Raw genomic sequence first — 17,287 nt, 5'->3', positions numbered from 1 at the left:
TTTTTTTTTTTTTTTTTGCGGTACGCGGGCCTCTCACTGTTGTGGCCTCTCCCGTTGCGGAGCACAGGCTCCAGACGCGCAGGCTCAGTGGCCATGGCTCACGGGCCTAGTCGCTCCGCGGCATGTGGGATCTTCCCAGACCGGGGCACGAACCCGTGTCCCCTGCATCGGCAGGTGGACTCTCAACCACTGCACCACCAAGGAAGCCCAGTAAAACTTTTTTTTACTGTGAGCCCATGGAGGTGAAGAATACTTTGACCACTGCTATAATTTGGTGCCCCTTCCATAAGGTTTCTCTTTTTTTTAAGGATTTTATTTATTTTTTTTTGTTGTTGTCTCGGGTCTTAGTTGCAGCACACAGGATCTTCGTTGAGGCATCGGGGATCTTTTGTTGTGGCAAGCAGGCTCTTCATAGCGGCATGAGGGCTTCTCTCTAGTTGTGGCATGCAGGTTTTCTCTTCTCTAGTTGTGGCACGCAGGCTCCAGGGTGTGTGGGCTCTGTAGTTGTGCACCCGGGTTCCAGAGTGCATGGGCTCTGTAGTTGTGGAGCGCAGCTTCAGAGCATGTGGGCTCTGTAGTTTGCAGCACTCAGGCTCTCTAGTTGAGGCACATGAGCTCAGTAGTTGTGGCACAAAGGCTTAGTTGCCTGGTGGAATGTGGGATTTTAGTTCCCTGACTAGGGATCGACCCCGTGTCCCCTGCATTGCAAGGTGGATTCTTTACCACTGGACCACCAGGGAAGTCCCTGCCATAGGGTTTTTAAAATTATTTATTTATTCATTCATTCATTTTTATTGGAGTATAGCTGCTTTACAATGTTGTGTTAGTTTCTGCTATACAACGATGTGAATCAGCTATATGTATACATATATCCCCTCCCTCTCACCCCCTCTTCAATCCCACCCATGTAAGTCATCATAGAGCACAGAGTTGATTTCTATATCTTTTAAGGGAAAAGCACCTTTTTGACCGCTTGGTCTCCAAATATGTTTTTTGATTGGCTCATCTTAAAATCAGAATTTATTAGGTGTCTTCAGAACACATGCATGCTGGGCATCCCAGCCTTTTTGGAGAAAATGGCCACTCCTGGGATAGGATGCTTTCACTTACCCAGTAGTGTGAAGGTCTTCTGAGTCTCTATCATGTTGGCTCTGTCATTCACGCCCTCAATGATGGTACTGCCCCCCATTCTCGTATAATTAAATTCTTCTGCACTCCCTGAAATCAAAAGTCAGGCTGTGATATCTGTGACACAGAAATTTGAACGTACATGTACATCAGAAGCGAGAAGAAAAGTTCACACTTAATGTGCTATCTTAAGCACTTCACAAATGTCTTTCCACTTATTCCTTAGAATTCTACGGTGCTCACTCAGTAGCTAAGGCTCAGAAAAGTGAAGTGGCCTGCTCATGGACCCACAGCTGACCGCAGGGCAAGAATTAAAACACCGGCCTGACTCCAGAGCGCATGGTTTTTGCTCCCATACCTAATAACTTTATACAGCATTACTGAGGTTTACTGAACGTACGATTAACTGTAGAAAACTTGATACGTTTTGATAAACATATACCGGTATAAAAACATCACTATGGTCAAGATAATAACCATATATGCATCTAATATTTGAACAGTAGGGGAGCCTTCAGAAAGCTCTTCCATGTTCGCTCTTCACATTCTATTTGGCAGACAAGGCATGGATATTATCATTCTACGAAATCTGAAGAAACTTAGATTCTACAAGTGCAAGTAAGTTCTCCAGGATTAGGGAGTGTGCATTCAACTCCGAGACACTAGACAATTCTGTCTACCGACATGGCACAAACGACCAAGACAGGAGAGCCGAGATACCACCGGAGTCGGGCCATTTGCACGAACCGACAGATAGCTAATTAATTATGGTTACGATTAATAATGATTTTGAGTCATCAAGGAAATTCAAATTATGATAGAGGTACTCTGTCTCAGAAGACACAGAAATATGTCATAGCTGTTAGAAAAATGACCATCCAAGAAGTTCAGATTAAAAGGAAAGTTTGGGGACTTAGATCAGTAAGTCCCAGTGGTCAGAAGGCCTTCTTCAGGTAGCTCTAGCTGGATGGACGACAATCACTCTGGAGCTTTGAAAAGAACCCTGGAGTTGAAGGGGTCCCCTATTCCTGGACTCCCTTTGCCCCTAACTAATCTATCTCCTTAGTTAAATGCATCATTTCCACCCCTGGAACCCAAGGATCTTATGTTTTTGGACAGAATACTTTTTTTTTTTTAAGTGACGATATTATAAGATGAAATTAACCTAGAATTTAAATTCCTACATAAAAAAGAGACTCTTCCACACACCATGCATTACGTACCCAATTTAAGATGTTTAAATTCCGACTGCTGTGCAGACGCACAAAGCTGATAGAAAATGTGGTAATTTCGCTCATTTTCTGACTGTAAAATAAAGAAAAGCCCTGAAATTACACAAGCCCTTTACAAATGAAAATGTGAGGTTTTCAACAAGAGGGTCTTAGATGGCTAATCTGGATTGACAGTTCTGCTCTCACGGACACGGACATCTACGTGTGTTTTTGCTGTGACCCAACTTCTTGCCTCCACTGGCTCACAGAGGGAGAACTGGTGGCCCAAGATCACCTTCCAAATAACCACCACAGAGAAAATGTTATTAAACGAAACATTCTACGAAATGGAAATAATGTAGTTAGTACCAGGTGAAACTTTAAAGAAACTCCCTGCAATACAAGGTTTACTGTTACTCTCCTTCTGGGCCAAAACGATGAGAATTTTCTCCATTTTATGGACAGAAGCCTTTTTCTTAAACCCCGCCTCTCTAGATCTGATCCCATTCCCTTCCTGATACAAAAGCCAGTCTAACAGCTTTGTCTATTTCAAGTAGTCTTTGTGTTCTAGAAAGATAAAGTTGATTTTTTTTTTTTTTTTTTTTTTTTATGCGTTACGCGGGCCTCTCACTGCTGTGGCCTCTCCCGTTGCGGAGGACAGGCTCCGGACGCGCAGGCCCAGCGGCCACGGCCCACGGGCCCAGCCGCTCCGCGGCATGCGGGATCCTCCCAGACCGGGGCACGAACCCGCGTCCCCCGCACCGGCAGGCGGACTCTCAACCACTGCGCCACCAGGGAAGCCCCAAAGTTGATTTTTAAATGCTAAGGACTTATGTGCCTAAAACTGAAAGTCATAAACTTTTCCCTCAACCATATAATTCCACTAATACTGCACCTACTCATCAATTTTCATTTTTAAGAAATAGAAAAAAAAAAAGAAATAGAAAATAAAATAACCCAAACTGCAAACGAAATATAGGAAAACTGTATTCTTCAAGTCACAGAACAATGTAGGTTGTCTAATGAATATATGAATGTGAACCATACTACAAAAGTTGGGGAAAAGGAAATTTAATATTTTTATCCTTACTTGAAAGACAACTCTGGATTTCTCCAGCAGGTAAGTTCTCATGTTGGCTCCTATAATTTGATTTCTCTCATCAAAACTGATTTCTGTGTATTTCCCAAACCGACTGCTGTTGTCATTGCGGGTGGTCTTGGCATTTCCAACAGCCTACAAAACATAGTAACAACATTAAAAAAACCTTTGCATCAATATTATTGGAGCAGTTACAGTAAATTCCAGTCCTGTATGCTGGGGAAAAGTCTGATGATAGGGGGCAGCCGGGAGGCAGGGGCTCGCAAGGAATAAGACACATCCTTAGGTCTCCTCAGTCTCACCTCTAAGGCTCTCCTCAATCTTACTGGTAGACACTGAGCGGGATGAGAAAACACACGGGTTCTGATGTTTCAAGGCCCCAGGTTCCTTTTTTTACTATCTGTGTGATGCTAGAAAAGTTATTCCATCTTTCCAAGTCTCAATTTCTCTAGCTGTAATATGGGGAAGGATGCATCTTACAGAGTTGGGAGAATTAAATGAGATAATATACAGTGCCTCAACTCATCTATGCCTAAAATATTAGAGATGCTCAATTCAAAGTCTACATCCTCCACCCAACCTTTATTTCTGTCCTTATCCCTTACCACTTCCCTACTCGAACTTTCTACTCAACCAAAAAACTGCCTTCCTCCATCCCTCCCACACTGAGCATGATTGTTTCTTTTTTACTTCTGCCACTGAATTCTGTCTCTCCTCTTGCCTACCCTGCTCTCCCTTCCTGGGCACCTTCTATCTGGAAGTACCCTTCCTATGCACACACGTCGCATTCCTGTCCAGGCCGTCATGCTTTTGGACAACATGTATTTATTTACTGGCAGGCGCAGGTAAACCAAAGTAGACATGGTCCTGCCTTCATGGAGCTTACAATAGCGGGTGAGACCAACCCTAAACAAATAACCACACGATATCATCCACTGGGCATTTAACAGGGTAGTGCTTCTTGACAACCTTTTTACTGCCATCTTGGATCATGATTTATCTTTCTATTAAAATTTAAAATATGTTATGTTAGAGGAGTCTTAAAACTTGGGGATTGGACCTTATTTTCATTACTTCCTGTATTATTTCGGCACAGTGGCTTAAACAAAATAGGTGGTCTGATAAATATTCATGGAGGATTTTGATTCAAGAAAACAGGGAGAAAGGGTCTAGGAATCTAACGTTCTTGATTATTTGCTATGCTTCCAAATAAATCCAAATCAATCCTCTTCCCAATTTGCAAGGCAGCCAGAGTTGGCCTCTGGGCCCTCTCGTAAGCTGTCAGATGCCCCTTCTTCCTTGAGGGTTGTCTCCTTACCACTGGGTGCCATCGTGGTTGGCCTTGCCCACATATCTGAGCCAGCCAGTGGTGTGCTAATGAATCACTCTCGGGGAGGGAAGGAGGAACAGCCTGGATATGTGACATTTGCCAATTTGTAAGGTGTAAATACTTCCACCATGACTGATTTCAAACTACCAAAGGTTTAACAATAACTTGCAAAAAGAATTCCTGATTGTTTAACAATCAGCTCATGAAAGTTGGTGCTGGTTTGGCTGGAGAACACCACTGGTCTTGGTGTACCAGTTGTCTCTGTGGTTGAGGAAATTTCCCCTGGGATATAAACGTAAACAGGGGACTCCTGAAATCCTGATGGTGGAACTTCTAGCCCAGCAGGTAGAGGAGAGAGGCCTTGGAAGCAGCAATCTATGCCCCAATCTCCTTCAAATCCCACCGGGGAACAGACTTTCTTGCTCCTTCCCTGCCCTCACTTCTTTGGTTTTTAAAGGAAGGGAACTCAAGTTAACAAGGACAACATACAGGCATACCTTGAAGATATGGTGGGTTTAGTTCCAGACCACCGCAATAGAGCAAATGTCACAATAAAGCAAGTCACACAAATTCTTTGGTTTCCCAGGGCATACAAAAGTTATGTTTACACTATACTATAGTCTATTAAGAGTGAAACAGCATTATGTCTAAAAAAACAATGTACACACCTTAATTTTAAATATTTTATTGCTAAAAAATGCTAACCACCATCTGACCCTTCAGCAAGTCAGAATCTTTTTGCTGGAGGAGGGTTTGAAATACTGCGAGAGTTACCAAAACGTGACACAGAGACAAAAGTGAGCAAATGCTGTTGGAAAAATGCGCTGATAGACTTGTTCGATGCAGTATTGCCATAAACCTTTAACTAGTTAAAAAAGAAAAGAAAAAAAGCAATATCTGCAAAGCGAGGTATGCCTGTATACACGAACCAGCCCACTTCTCCATACACGCCTCTGCCTCTGTCCTCACTCCCCACCCCCACCAGGTACACACCTCAGTTATGGGGTTCGACGCCAGAACCTTGTCTTCCACGCGAGCATTAGTGCTGGACTTGCTGACGGTGGCGAAGTACCTCATGGCATAGCGAGCAGATACTGTCTTTCCAGCACCCGACTCCCCGCTTACAATTATTGACTGATTTTTATTATTTCTAAAGCAAATAAATAAAAGGATTCTTAAAAATATTCATTTCTTCCTATTAGGCAATATATACTCATCAAAAAAAATGCAGATAAGCCTGAAGAAGGGACTTTATCACTTGAAAGTAACTCTTTTTAACATACCAGTGAATTTCCTTCTAGTCTTTTTCTCTGTGATCCTGCTAAACACACAGCTTTGTTTCGTGTTGTGTCCCCTGTGCTGAGAGTCCCCAAGAGCAATCCCAGATCAGTGATCCACTAGCGGGACTCCCAGGACTCAGCACACATTCGCACTCATGGCTAAGATTTATTACACCAGAAGGATACAAAGCAAATCAGCAAAGGGAAAAGGCGTACAGGGCCAAGTCCAGAGGAGGCCAGGTGTAAACTTCCAAGAGTCCTCTCCCAGTGGAGTCACACAGGATGCACTTACTTCCTCCAGCGATGAATTACGACAACACACGGGAAACACTGTCTACCAGGGAAGCTCAATAGAGACTCAGTGTCCAGGGTTTTTACTGGGGGCCGGTCGCATAGGCATCCTCTGCTATCACACACCAAAATTCCAGATGCCCAGAAGGAAAGCAGATATTCAGCAGGACCACATTGTTCACACAAACAGTTTAGGTGCAGTGAGCCACTCTTAGCAATTAGGAAATGCTGAGGACCTTCCTGAAATCCGAGTTCCCAGAGGTTGGCCACAGGTCAAACCTGCAAGCAGGTTTCTAAAGATAGCAGTCTCAAGCCTATGTCAACTCCTTTCTGTATATCCCCACTTAAATATAAAACCATTTTAAAGACATCACTTGGAGAGAAATTACTTGAAATGTGCTTGGGAACACGTGTGCTCCATAAGCCAACATGCTCTGTTACACAACCTAGAGATCTTAAAAAATGCATTAAACTTTTTGTGTCATGAGATCATGATGGCAGAACCTTATTATAGTGCTGTCCTAGCACCACTTACGTGCCAGGTGCTTGGTGAAAACTTTACAGGGATTCTCATTTAAGCCTCACAAAAATCCTATGCCACACACTGTGTATCCATTTTACAGATGAGTAGAACAGTGACTCAGCGAGGCACAGAACACACAACCTCCCTGTGAACACTGGAGCGGACCTTAGAGAGAGAGCTCCTGGCCTCAGCGAGGAAGCCAAGATGCTCAGGAGGTGAACGACACTCCCAGCGCCCCTCAGCTGCATGGAGTGGGACTGGGGTTACTAAAGCTGGGCTCTCCGGACTCCTCGTCTAGCATCAGCAAGTCCAGTGAGAGCCTGCCTTAGGTTCGGTTCTGCTATTACAGGTAGACAGACCTCCAGGGGAAACTGGCTCTTCAAGCTTGAAGCTGGCTCAGTCCTGCAGCTCGAACGAGCTCATGCTACTGACACCCAGGAGCAGTCCCGGCCTGTCAGGCTCTGAGCCACACCGACTCTAATCTTGCAGATGCCCTGGAGACCTGCAGGGGCCAGGGTAAATCCCAGAACCATGGGTGTTTTAGCACCGGAAAGAACCTTGCTGTGGCAGAAGCCAAGGTAATTGGCAACTTTTTTTGGAACCTCCAGGATCTTTCATTTCCTGGTACCATTGGGCTTGGCTGCCCCCTGCTCATGAGCCTCCACACTACCCGCAGGGCTTAGGAAAGGGGGGAGACTTTTACGTCATTCGCCACAGCACCAGAGTGGGGACGGCAGGTTCGGGTCCAGCTGGCGTCCTCTGAGCCTGGCTGGGCTCCCAGCCTCTGATGTGTATACAAAAGAGAGGGAGTCACACAATCTGCTGTGGGCTGACAGGTGCACGAGGCATGGAGGGCACCTGCTGAGACTGAGGACGTGGGGTTCGGGTGTCCCAGGTTACTGGCTTTTAATCAGTAATTCTCTACCCAACATTCATCCTCCCCTGCTTCTTAGGGACTAGGCCCCAATTCTTAGTGGACATGTTGCTGTGTATATGAAAGACTACATATCCCAGCCTCCCCTGTGGCTAGGCATGGTCATGTGAGTAGGACCTGACCAATGAACTATGAGCAGAAGTGCTCTGTGGGGGCTTCTGGGAGGGCTCCTTAACCAGGAGGGGCACACCCTTCCCCTGGGACACTCTGTAGCCTAGAAAAGAGAGAAAGAAGGCTGAGTACTTGCTTGGCCCTGAAGCCAAGGATCCCGCGCCAAGGACTGGGAAGCTGGAAGGCACTGATCCTTGATGACTTGGTAGAGGTGGTGTGCTAGCCCTGGACTGCCCATCAGACTTCTCTGCAGGAGAGAATCATGCATTTCTACCTTGTATAAGCCACCATTGTTTTTTCCTGGTTATAAGCAGAGCTTGGAATGGGTGCTCTCTGAGCATCCAGCTCACAGATGAGGATCCTGAAGCTGAGGGAGATCAGGGATGTGTCCAGGGTTATGAAGTAAACGTAGCAGACCCAGGTCCTGTGTCTCGGGTTTTATCTGTGAAATAAGGTCATGATGGCGGTTCAACAGACTTCACAGAGGTGTTCTAAGACTCAAAGGAGACCACTGCCTGTGAAAGCTCTTTTGCAAACTGTAAGGATCTACAAAGATCCTTTTACAGATCAGGATGTTGAAGCCAAAACAGGATAGTTACGGGGAAAAAAAATTACACATGGAGTCTAGAAGTCTGAGCACAAATCCCAGCTCTGCCTTTCTCTTGCTGGGTGACCTTGGGTGGATGGCTTCACATCTCAGTTGTCTGACTACTGCTCAGGCATCCTCATCACACACTCTTGGGAGGGCACTCAAGATGATGTGTGAGAGTGTGTGCACAGTGCCTGGTCCACGGGAGGCTTTTCATAAAAGCCTCCTTGTTTGCTAGCAAAACAATAACTTCACAGGCCATACAAAAAACAAGTGGCAAAATTAGAATAAAACCCCCAATCTCCTACAGCTAAAACCTGTGCTCATCTATCATTAGTCTGCTGCCATGGGTGGGTAAAAATGCTTAAGCATCTCACAGTGAAGAATAAATCAGTTTTCTTCCAACCAAACACACTGCAAGAAAAGCATCGGCTACTCCCAGATCGGTAGGACTGACTTAACTACCTAGAAGGGGCAAAACCAGGAAACTTGGTTTAGACAGTAATAGCGCAAACAGTCATCTGCTACTTGGTACAGTCAGTCTACTCTACCAAGCACCCCCACCGGTCTGATTGATGGTCACTTTTAACGACCATCAATGTGAAGGCCCAGCAAATGCAGGAGCACCGGGAGAGCAAGAGGAAGCCCTGCCTGGCAGGAGGCTACCTGGCCATCTGCTTGTATGCCTCTTCTGCCACAGCAAATATGTGCGGGTCCATATCGCCCATGTTCTGCCCGCTGTAGGCGTGGATGATGGCATCTCCATATATCGGCAGCTGCTTGTAAGGATTCATGGCCACCAGGATGATTCCTGAGGAAAGATGTCAGACGCAGTGATGGGATTCTTAGTGTCACCTCTTTCTCCAAGTTCTTTTGAGAAACCGCAGCTCTGTCACTTATTAAATCTCCTGTGTGACTCTGGGCAGGTCACTTAATGCTCCGAATCTCAGTTCCCTGCTGAGGTCACCTACATTTCTAGGCTACTCTGAAGCTTAGGTGAGATGACAGGTGGCAATGCCCTAAAACTGAGAGGCTCTTACAATTCTCAGTGTAAACATAATGATAATACCACTGCCCAAAATAAGTAATAAACTTATCATATCCAATGAGAAACTCACACACAAGCTTTAACCACGTATATTTTTCTTGGTAGTCCAATCTTAGTTTTTGTTGAAGACTCTCCCCACCTAGATACTTCGCTTTATAACAAACTCTAAGATCAGATGTGTGTACCTTTTAGATAGAAATCTGGGCAAATTTTTAGGTGTGATTACACATTTTGACAGAGTCAACATTTCTAATATAAACATAATATAAAACATAATCAGGATGCTCTAGACAACGAGCATTAAGTTTCAGTGTCATTCCTGCGCTCCTAGAATTGCTCTCCTTACCACTGTAGGTGTAAATGAGTTTGGATTCTGCAAAGCGGATTCTGAGATTGTGGAGCACAGCGGGCTCGTGGAGATAGCTGAGGGCCGTGAGGTCATTCTCACCCACGAGGACGTCAGGATTCCGAAGTGGAGGCAGAGATTCTGGATCAACGGAATAATCCAGCTCCTGTGGACAAAGATGAAATTAAAGTTCTGGAAGTAAAAGTTTTTTGGTGTTTCTGCTGAATCACTGTCCTCTTTCCTATCTACCCCACTTTGGAGTGACCCCTGACACTCTAAAAAAACAAATTTATGTATAGCAGCGAGAAAATAACCTTCATGGCTGACTTTTGGGAGCCAGGTGATCAAGGTATTGGCTGTGTGCCCTAGGGTGTGTCACTCACCTTCTCTGGCCCTCCCTTCTCTCATCTGTGAAAAGCCTGGCTGGACCAGATCAGGGGTCCTCAGAGCTACAGAGGCCTCAATGAGGCGTGGCAGGGAAGTTACATGGTCAGGGACCTGGGCATCCCATCCCAATGCTACTACAGGGGCTCTACTTGCATGCGGTTTAGTTGCTGGTGCCATGAAAGTTTTCATTTGGAAACAGGATTCTGTTGCTAAAGTGACTCAATGATCTAAGGTCCCTTGAAGCTCTAAGGTTGCCGAATCTCTGTTGGAAGTTGACATTCGTGGTGGTGACAAGCGTCTAAAGGAGTCTGCGTGGGATGATGGTCTCTCTGTGAGAGGGCCCCCTATACAGGTGGCTCCTGTCTGCAGCCACCTGTGTTCCCAAGGGCTGCAGGGCTGCCTATTTCTATGATTCTCAGCCCTGGGCTGAGTAACTGGCCCAGGATGGCCTGTCATCTGCTAGATTTCACCAATGTATATTCTGAAAGTAGCTGTCTGAGCAGAATAAAGGCAAGGTCAGCATGCCTTGCAGGCTTTGCAGATGTCAGAGCATTAAGGGACCTTATTACCACCTGTTCTACCTCCCTTCACTTTCACTTCACAGCTTGGGGAAGTGACTTGAGCAAGGACACCCAGCAGGCTGGTTTCCCTTCTACCGCCCAAGCTGCCTTCCTTTCCATACCTGGTCCTGGACAGCTGCACAAAGTGACCCAGCTGTCCCTTAGCAAGAGCCCACTCTGCAGGCCCTGTGCCAAGGACTCAGCACTGGTTTTTCATCTGATCCTCAAAACTGCTTTCTAAGGAGGGCATGACATCCCTAACTATGCATTAAGGAGACAGATTCAGAGAAGTTAAGCTCCTTGTTGAAGGTCACACAGTTCATATGGGTCTGGCTGACTCTGAAGCCTGTGTCATGATGCCTGGTCAACACTGACAGGCGTTTGGTTTGTTAGCTGGTTGGACTGTTTTCCATAAGGAGAGCAGCTCAGGGCAATCCGGGACAACTGGGCATGGATCCTCACAGCAGCTGCCTGCTCATTATCAATGCAATTATATTTATGGACCTGCCCCAAGCAGGATATTTTTAACCTACACACTTTTGAGAATAAGATAAAGTGCTGCTCATACATAATTTATACTTACCCTGAGTTTTTCGGGGTTTTTTTTGCGGTGCGCGGGCCTCTCACTGTTGTGGCCTCTCCCGCTGAGGAGCACAGGCTCCAGACACACAGGCTCAGCGGCCACGGCTCACGGGCGCAGCCGCTCCGCGGCATGTGGGATCTTCCCAGATTGGGGCACGAACCCGCGTCCCCTGCATCGGCAGGCGGACTCTCAACCACCGGGGAAGCCCTCCATTATGTTTTAAATCAACAACCTCCTTTTTCCAGTTCAGCCATTGTGTGTGTGTGTGTGTGTGTGTGTGTGTGTGTGTGTGTCTTATGTGTGAAAGAAACAGAAGGAGAGAGAGAGAAAGACAAATAGAACAGACAGTCTTTGGGGGAGGGGAGAAAATATGAATGTGAAGAACATGAGCTCGACAGCTGGAAACAGAGGTGATATCTTCTTACATAAAGCAGGCTTTGTCCTTCATGGTATAGATAAAGGGTTAAGTTAAAAAGCAACAGATGAATGGATAAAGAAGATGTGGCACATATATACAATGGAATATTACTCAGCCATAAAAAGAAACGAGATTGAGTTATTTGTAGTGAGGTGGATGGACCCAGAGTCTGTCACACAGAGTGAAGTAAGTCAGAAAGAGAAAAACAGATACCATATGTTAACACGTATATATGGAATCTAAAAAAGAAAAAAGTTTATTAAGAACCTAGGGGCAGGACAGGAATAAAGATGCAGACGGAGAGAATGGACTTGAGGACACGGGGAGGGGGAAGGGTAAGCTGGGACGAAGTGAGAGAGTGGCATGGACATATATACACTACCAAATGTAAAATAGATAGCTAGTGGGAAGCAGCCTCATAGCACAGGGAGATCAGCTCAGTGATTTGTGTCCACCTAGAGGGGTGGGATAGGGAGGGTGGGAGGGAGACACAAGAGGGAGGGGATATGGGGATATATGCATATGTATAGCTGATCCACTTTGTTATACAACAGAAACTAACACACCATGGTAAAGCAATTATACTCCAATAAAGATGTTAAAAAAAAAAAAAGCAGCCTGGCCACCTGCCATCTTACCTGCCTCTCCCCCTCCTCCTCTGAGCAGCTCATTCAGGGCCAGGAATGTCGCCTCCTGAAGCCCTGCTCATATTACTAAAGCAGCAAACTGCCACTGCAGCTGCTGCCCTGAGATTTTTCTCCCCAAAGCCATCTGATCCCTAATCAGAACCTTGACTGCACTGGAGATACTCAATAAATGCCCCCAAGGAGTTTCTGATGGGAAGGGAAAGGTTAAATGGAAATAGCAGCTCCTCTGCCTCCCCCTTTGCATTTACACACGCCCCCAGGGATTATCTCATCTGATCTTCAGCCGCCCTGTGATATGCTGTTTGTTACTAACTCCATCTGACATGTGAGGAAGCCGAGGGGCTCACTGTCACAGACTTAGTGGGATCCGAACCCAGACAGTCTGCCACAGACTGGGAAGGATTTGAACTCAGATAGTCTGATTCTAGAGGATGTGCTCTTAACTGCTATGTTTATCTCCCTTCCCAGGATCTGAGGAGATGACTCCAAATCCAGGACAGTCTGATTGGCAGTAATATGTCCTGTCTCTGCAGAGACCATTTCCATGCCTTGGAAATTCCAGCATTTTAATATTCATGTGAAATTCCCAGGACTAACTCTGACATCCAGATGGATCATGAATCCTTTGTCCAATTCTGCATCCAGATACTTGATTCTAAAAACCTAAGGTCAGCCTAGCTATGGATCCAGTGGGATGTCATTACAGCTATGGGGGGAAAGGACGACTCATCATGGAAACTTAAAGCGGAGATAAAATCCGTAGAAACTGGTAATCGAAAGCCATGACCAGCCTTTGAGAGGAACTCTTCACGAGCATGCTCTACCATGGGGACAACTGCCCAACCTCCTGGTCATCCTTTGCCTCTCCCTTGCCACACTGGCACCACAGAGCTTCCTCATAATGTCCTACCCAGCTGGGCTTCCTGTCCCCTTGTCCCATCTCCCGTCACTCCTCCAACTGCCCTGTTACACTCCCTCCTGGAGGTCCCAATTCTTACCTGTTTCTATCCATCCTTAGACTGACTCTCCATTCTCCCACACCTCCCTCTCCCTTCCTGTTTTTTTTTTTTTTTTTTTTGCGGTACACGGACCTCTCACCGTTACGGTCTCTCCCGTTGCGGAGCACAGTCTCCGGACGCACAGGCTCAGCGGCCATGGCTCACGGGCCCAGCCGCTCCACGGCATGTGGGATATTCCCGGCCCGGGGCACGAACCTGCGTCCCCTGCATCGGCAGGCGGACTCTCAACCACTGCGCCACCAGGGAAGCCCTCCCTTCCTGTTTTCTATCTCCCTTATTCTATGTCTCTTCCTCTTCCCATCTTGATGTTTTTCTCTACCAGTTTATGTCTTGGGCTCAAACTACTTCCTCTCCAAGTTTCTCATCTTCACCCAGTCTCTGTGCTGAGACCCATAAAACCAAAATGGTGATCATTTTTCAGCATTCTCCCAACATTGCTGAATCCCCAGGAAGGCAGCACAGAGCACAGACCTGTCCACTGTATCTCATTCCAGAGAGAGGCCCAGCTGACGCAGGACACTTTATGTCTTCATTAGGGTAGTGGGGGGTGGAGGCAGGGAGGTGGGGAGGGCTACAAACACACGGGTGGATCCACAGCACCAGCTGGCCACGTTAGGTGCCCCCTCATGTGCCCTCTGCCGAAGGTGCTCCCCTCCCACACACACCCTACAGTTTCTCCTTTATACATCATGGTAGTTATGATCGAGGACCCTCACCGTTCCATCCTCCAGCAGGAGACGCAGGACTTTGGCACCAACTCTATAGTCCTTTGCTATTTCGGCAGACTTCCAAACTTCTTCAGGATCAGGAATCCAAACCCTGTTGTACTGATCAACAGAAGAAGAAAGGCTTAATTTCAGCACTTTAAAAGCAAAACACAAATCGTTAGATGATTAGACTCAGGGAGATTTCCTTCTGTCCACTAACGTCAGTAAACTCATTAGGAATACTTTTACCTAATTTTTGCTTGTGAGGTAATCGCTAGTGTATCTGCAATGCACCAGGCCTAGCTGCTTCATTTCACAGGTAATAGAATTCCCAAAGCCTCTTAAATACATATTGAAAAAGGAAAGCCTGGGAGTGGAAAGGAAATCTGTGAGTCTCTTTAACGGGAAGATCTGAGCACTGTCTACAAGAGCTGGAGCAGAGGGATGTGGTTCACCACTGATGAACTATGGGGCTCTGGGCCAGACACTTAACTTCTTGTGCTCATTTTTCTCATCTATAAAATGGGCACAACAATACCTACTCAATACTTTAAGGTTTGCTGGGAGGTTAAATTGGACTGAGTAGCTGACAGCACTTTGCAAAATGCTGTGGAAGTAGTGTTACAGCAGTGTTATCACAGTCTTATCACACTGGTCAGCAGCCAAGGATTCCCACCGTGGGAAAGGGAAACGTGGAAGTCCCGAGCTCAATGTCCCACCTGGCTCAGCGCCGATGTGCAAGTCCTTAAGCAGAACTGCATTGCTATGTACTGAATTATCCCCTCAAAATTCATATGTTGAAGCCCTAACCCCCAACGTGAATACATTTGGAGATAAGGTCTTTAAGAGGCAATTAAGGTTAAGTGAGGTCATAAGGCCCCGATCCGGTAAGATTAGTGTCCTTATAAGAAGAGATACCAGGGAGCTTGCATGCACACTCGCTCTCCACCTGCACGCACAGAAGAAAGGCCATGGGAGTTCAGTGAGAAAACAGCTGTCTGCACCCAAGGGGAGAAGCCCTCACCAGACCAACCCTGCCAACACCTTGATCTTGGACTGCCCAGCCTCCAGAACTGTGAGAAAATACACGTCCGTTGTTTAAGCACCCAGTCTGTGGTATGTTGTTATGGCAGCTCAAGCCGACCAAGACACACATCTAATATTCACACTCACACACTGGGAAGGGGGCAGGCTCACTCTCCAGAAGTCACCAGTGGCACCTGAATGCAGCTTGAGGGAAACACAAAGTGACTGCCATGTCTCTACACTGCAGCTGCCACAGGGCCCCGTGAGTCATTCTTCTCTCATCACGCATCACGCACTGACTACTCTTGCTTTCACCCAGACCCCACATTTCATGTTCTCCTGTGGTCGTCTATTTGTTTGTTTGTTCATTCACTCTTTCGTTCATTCATTCACCCATCCATCCATCCATCCAACGCCTGGGCACCTCCTGGGACTTTCCTGGTGACGTAATGTTTAAGAATCCACCTACCAGTGCAGGGGACGTGGGTTCGGGCTCTGGTCTGGGAAGATCCCACGTGCCGAGGAGCAACTAAGCTCATGTGCCACAACCAGACTCAGGGAGAGTCTCTGTTGCACTGCAACGAAGAGTAGCCCCTGCTCGCTGCAACTAGAGAAAGCCCATGCACGGCGACGAAGACCCAACGCAGCCAATAAATAAATAAATATAAATAAATAAACCTAAAAAATTAAAACAAAAAACACCTGGGCATCTCTTATGTATGCGTCTGGCACAGTGCTGGATTACCAAGAAAGAAAGGCATCTCCTGTTAATCATCATGGTCTTCCTACTAACTCAGCCAATCTCTAACCTGGAGCTGCAAGGGCATTATGTGTATATTTGCAACTCTCTGCTCACATATCGGTGGTTTCTATCAATGCGGGCACCCCTACAGGATACCCTGATGTCCTGGGACATAACCAGGCCAAAAGGAACAAGAATTGGGAAGCACTCACATGGAGATATGACGTAGCACCCGGGAAAGCTCCTGAATCCAAAGGCTCAATAGCTCGGGATCCCAGATCTAGATGAAGCCTAAGAAGCCATGCAGCGTCTAACCCTCGTTTCCCAGAGAAAACTGGCCTCAGGGACTCCAAGTCCTCCAAGAGCAGAGCTGACATGAGCACCCAGTTCAGGCTGGTGCCTACAGTGGCATCTCCTTTCCACCTCCTTACATTCACAGGCCAAAGGAATATTGGTCCTCTGGCATTGTCCCTCAATGGGACAAATGGACCTTCTGAAGGTAATTGTCGAGTGTGTAAACTCCTGTAGCAGGGAATGTTTGTGCCTTTAGGAGAGAATGCTGCACTTATTTATTTATTTTATTTGTTTAGGCTGCGTTGGGTCTTCACGCGGGCTTTCTCTAGTTGCAGCGAGCAGGGGCTACTCTTCATTGCAGCGTGCAGGCTTCTCATTGAGGTGGCTTCTCTTGTTGTGGCGCACGGGCATAGTTGCTCCACAGCATGTGGGATCTTCCCGGCCCAGGGCTTGAACCCATGTCCCCTGCATTGGCAGGCGGATTCTTAACCACTGTGCCACCAGGGAAGCCCAAGAATGCTGCATTTTGCCTAAGTGCCTGCCATCCTTCTGAGTACAGTTCCTGGGCACTGAATTGGCACCAGGCATCATCCTGGACTCTGGGGATAGTCACAAACAAGACACTGCCCTTTGTGAATATCTGCTTCTTAACAGCTGAGGGCAAACATCATGACCAAATGATGACCTGGATATGAGCCAGCTGAACACGTGGCTTGTGGACTGCTGGGGCCTTTCCACTGTGAGGAAATCTTCCCTTGGGTTGAGAGACCGCACCTTCAGGAGTTTTCAGTTACAAAAAAATTCTGGGCAATAATTATGACATTCTACTTTTCTTCTTTATAGTTTTATGTACTTTCTATAATCTGCATATTTTACTTTTATAATCAGAACATGCCATCTTTAAAGGCAAATATCAAAATATATGTTCACAAAAAGACTTGTACGTGAACGTTCATAGTAACTTTCTTCATAATGGCTAAAAACTAGAAACAGACCCTATGTCCACTAACATGA

General features: G+C 46.4%; 1 protein-coding gene across 4 annotated transcripts in view; it reads right to left on the bottom strand.

Annotated features, from left to right (window-relative positions):
* The window catches only part of MYO5C (myosin VC), a 117,349-nt gene that overhangs the window by 89,307 nt on the left and 10,755 nt on the right, over positions 1 to 17,287 (bottom strand). For 3 of the 4 annotated variants that reach the window (XM_032622234.1, XM_032622235.1, XM_032622237.1), the window contains exons 2-8: positions 14,221 to 14,331; positions 9,891 to 10,056; positions 9,163 to 9,307; positions 5,762 to 5,918; positions 3,430 to 3,573; positions 2,352 to 2,433; positions 1,111 to 1,218 (exon numbers count right to left, since the gene is read on the bottom strand). In XM_032622234.1, coding sequence (XP_032478125.1) covers positions 1,111 to 1,218; positions 2,352 to 2,433; positions 3,430 to 3,573; positions 5,762 to 5,918; positions 9,163 to 9,307; positions 9,891 to 10,056; positions 14,221 to 14,331 — 913 coding nt within the window. The remainder of the gene's footprint in view (positions 1 to 1,110; positions 1,219 to 2,351; positions 2,434 to 3,429; positions 3,574 to 5,761; positions 5,919 to 9,162; positions 9,308 to 9,890; positions 10,057 to 14,220; positions 14,332 to 17,287) is intronic. The other variant, XM_032622236.1, reaches the window with a different exon arrangement.

The sequence above is a fragment of the Phocoena sinus genome, chromosome 2, assembly GCF_008692025.1.
Source record: "Phocoena sinus isolate mPhoSin1 chromosome 2, mPhoSin1.pri, whole genome shotgun sequence".
NCBI lineage: Eukaryota > Metazoa > Chordata > Mammalia > Artiodactyla > Phocoenidae > Phocoena > Phocoena sinus.
The sequence above is the reverse complement of the archived record's forward strand: the minus strand, read 5'-3'. Positions and strand labels throughout refer to the sequence as shown.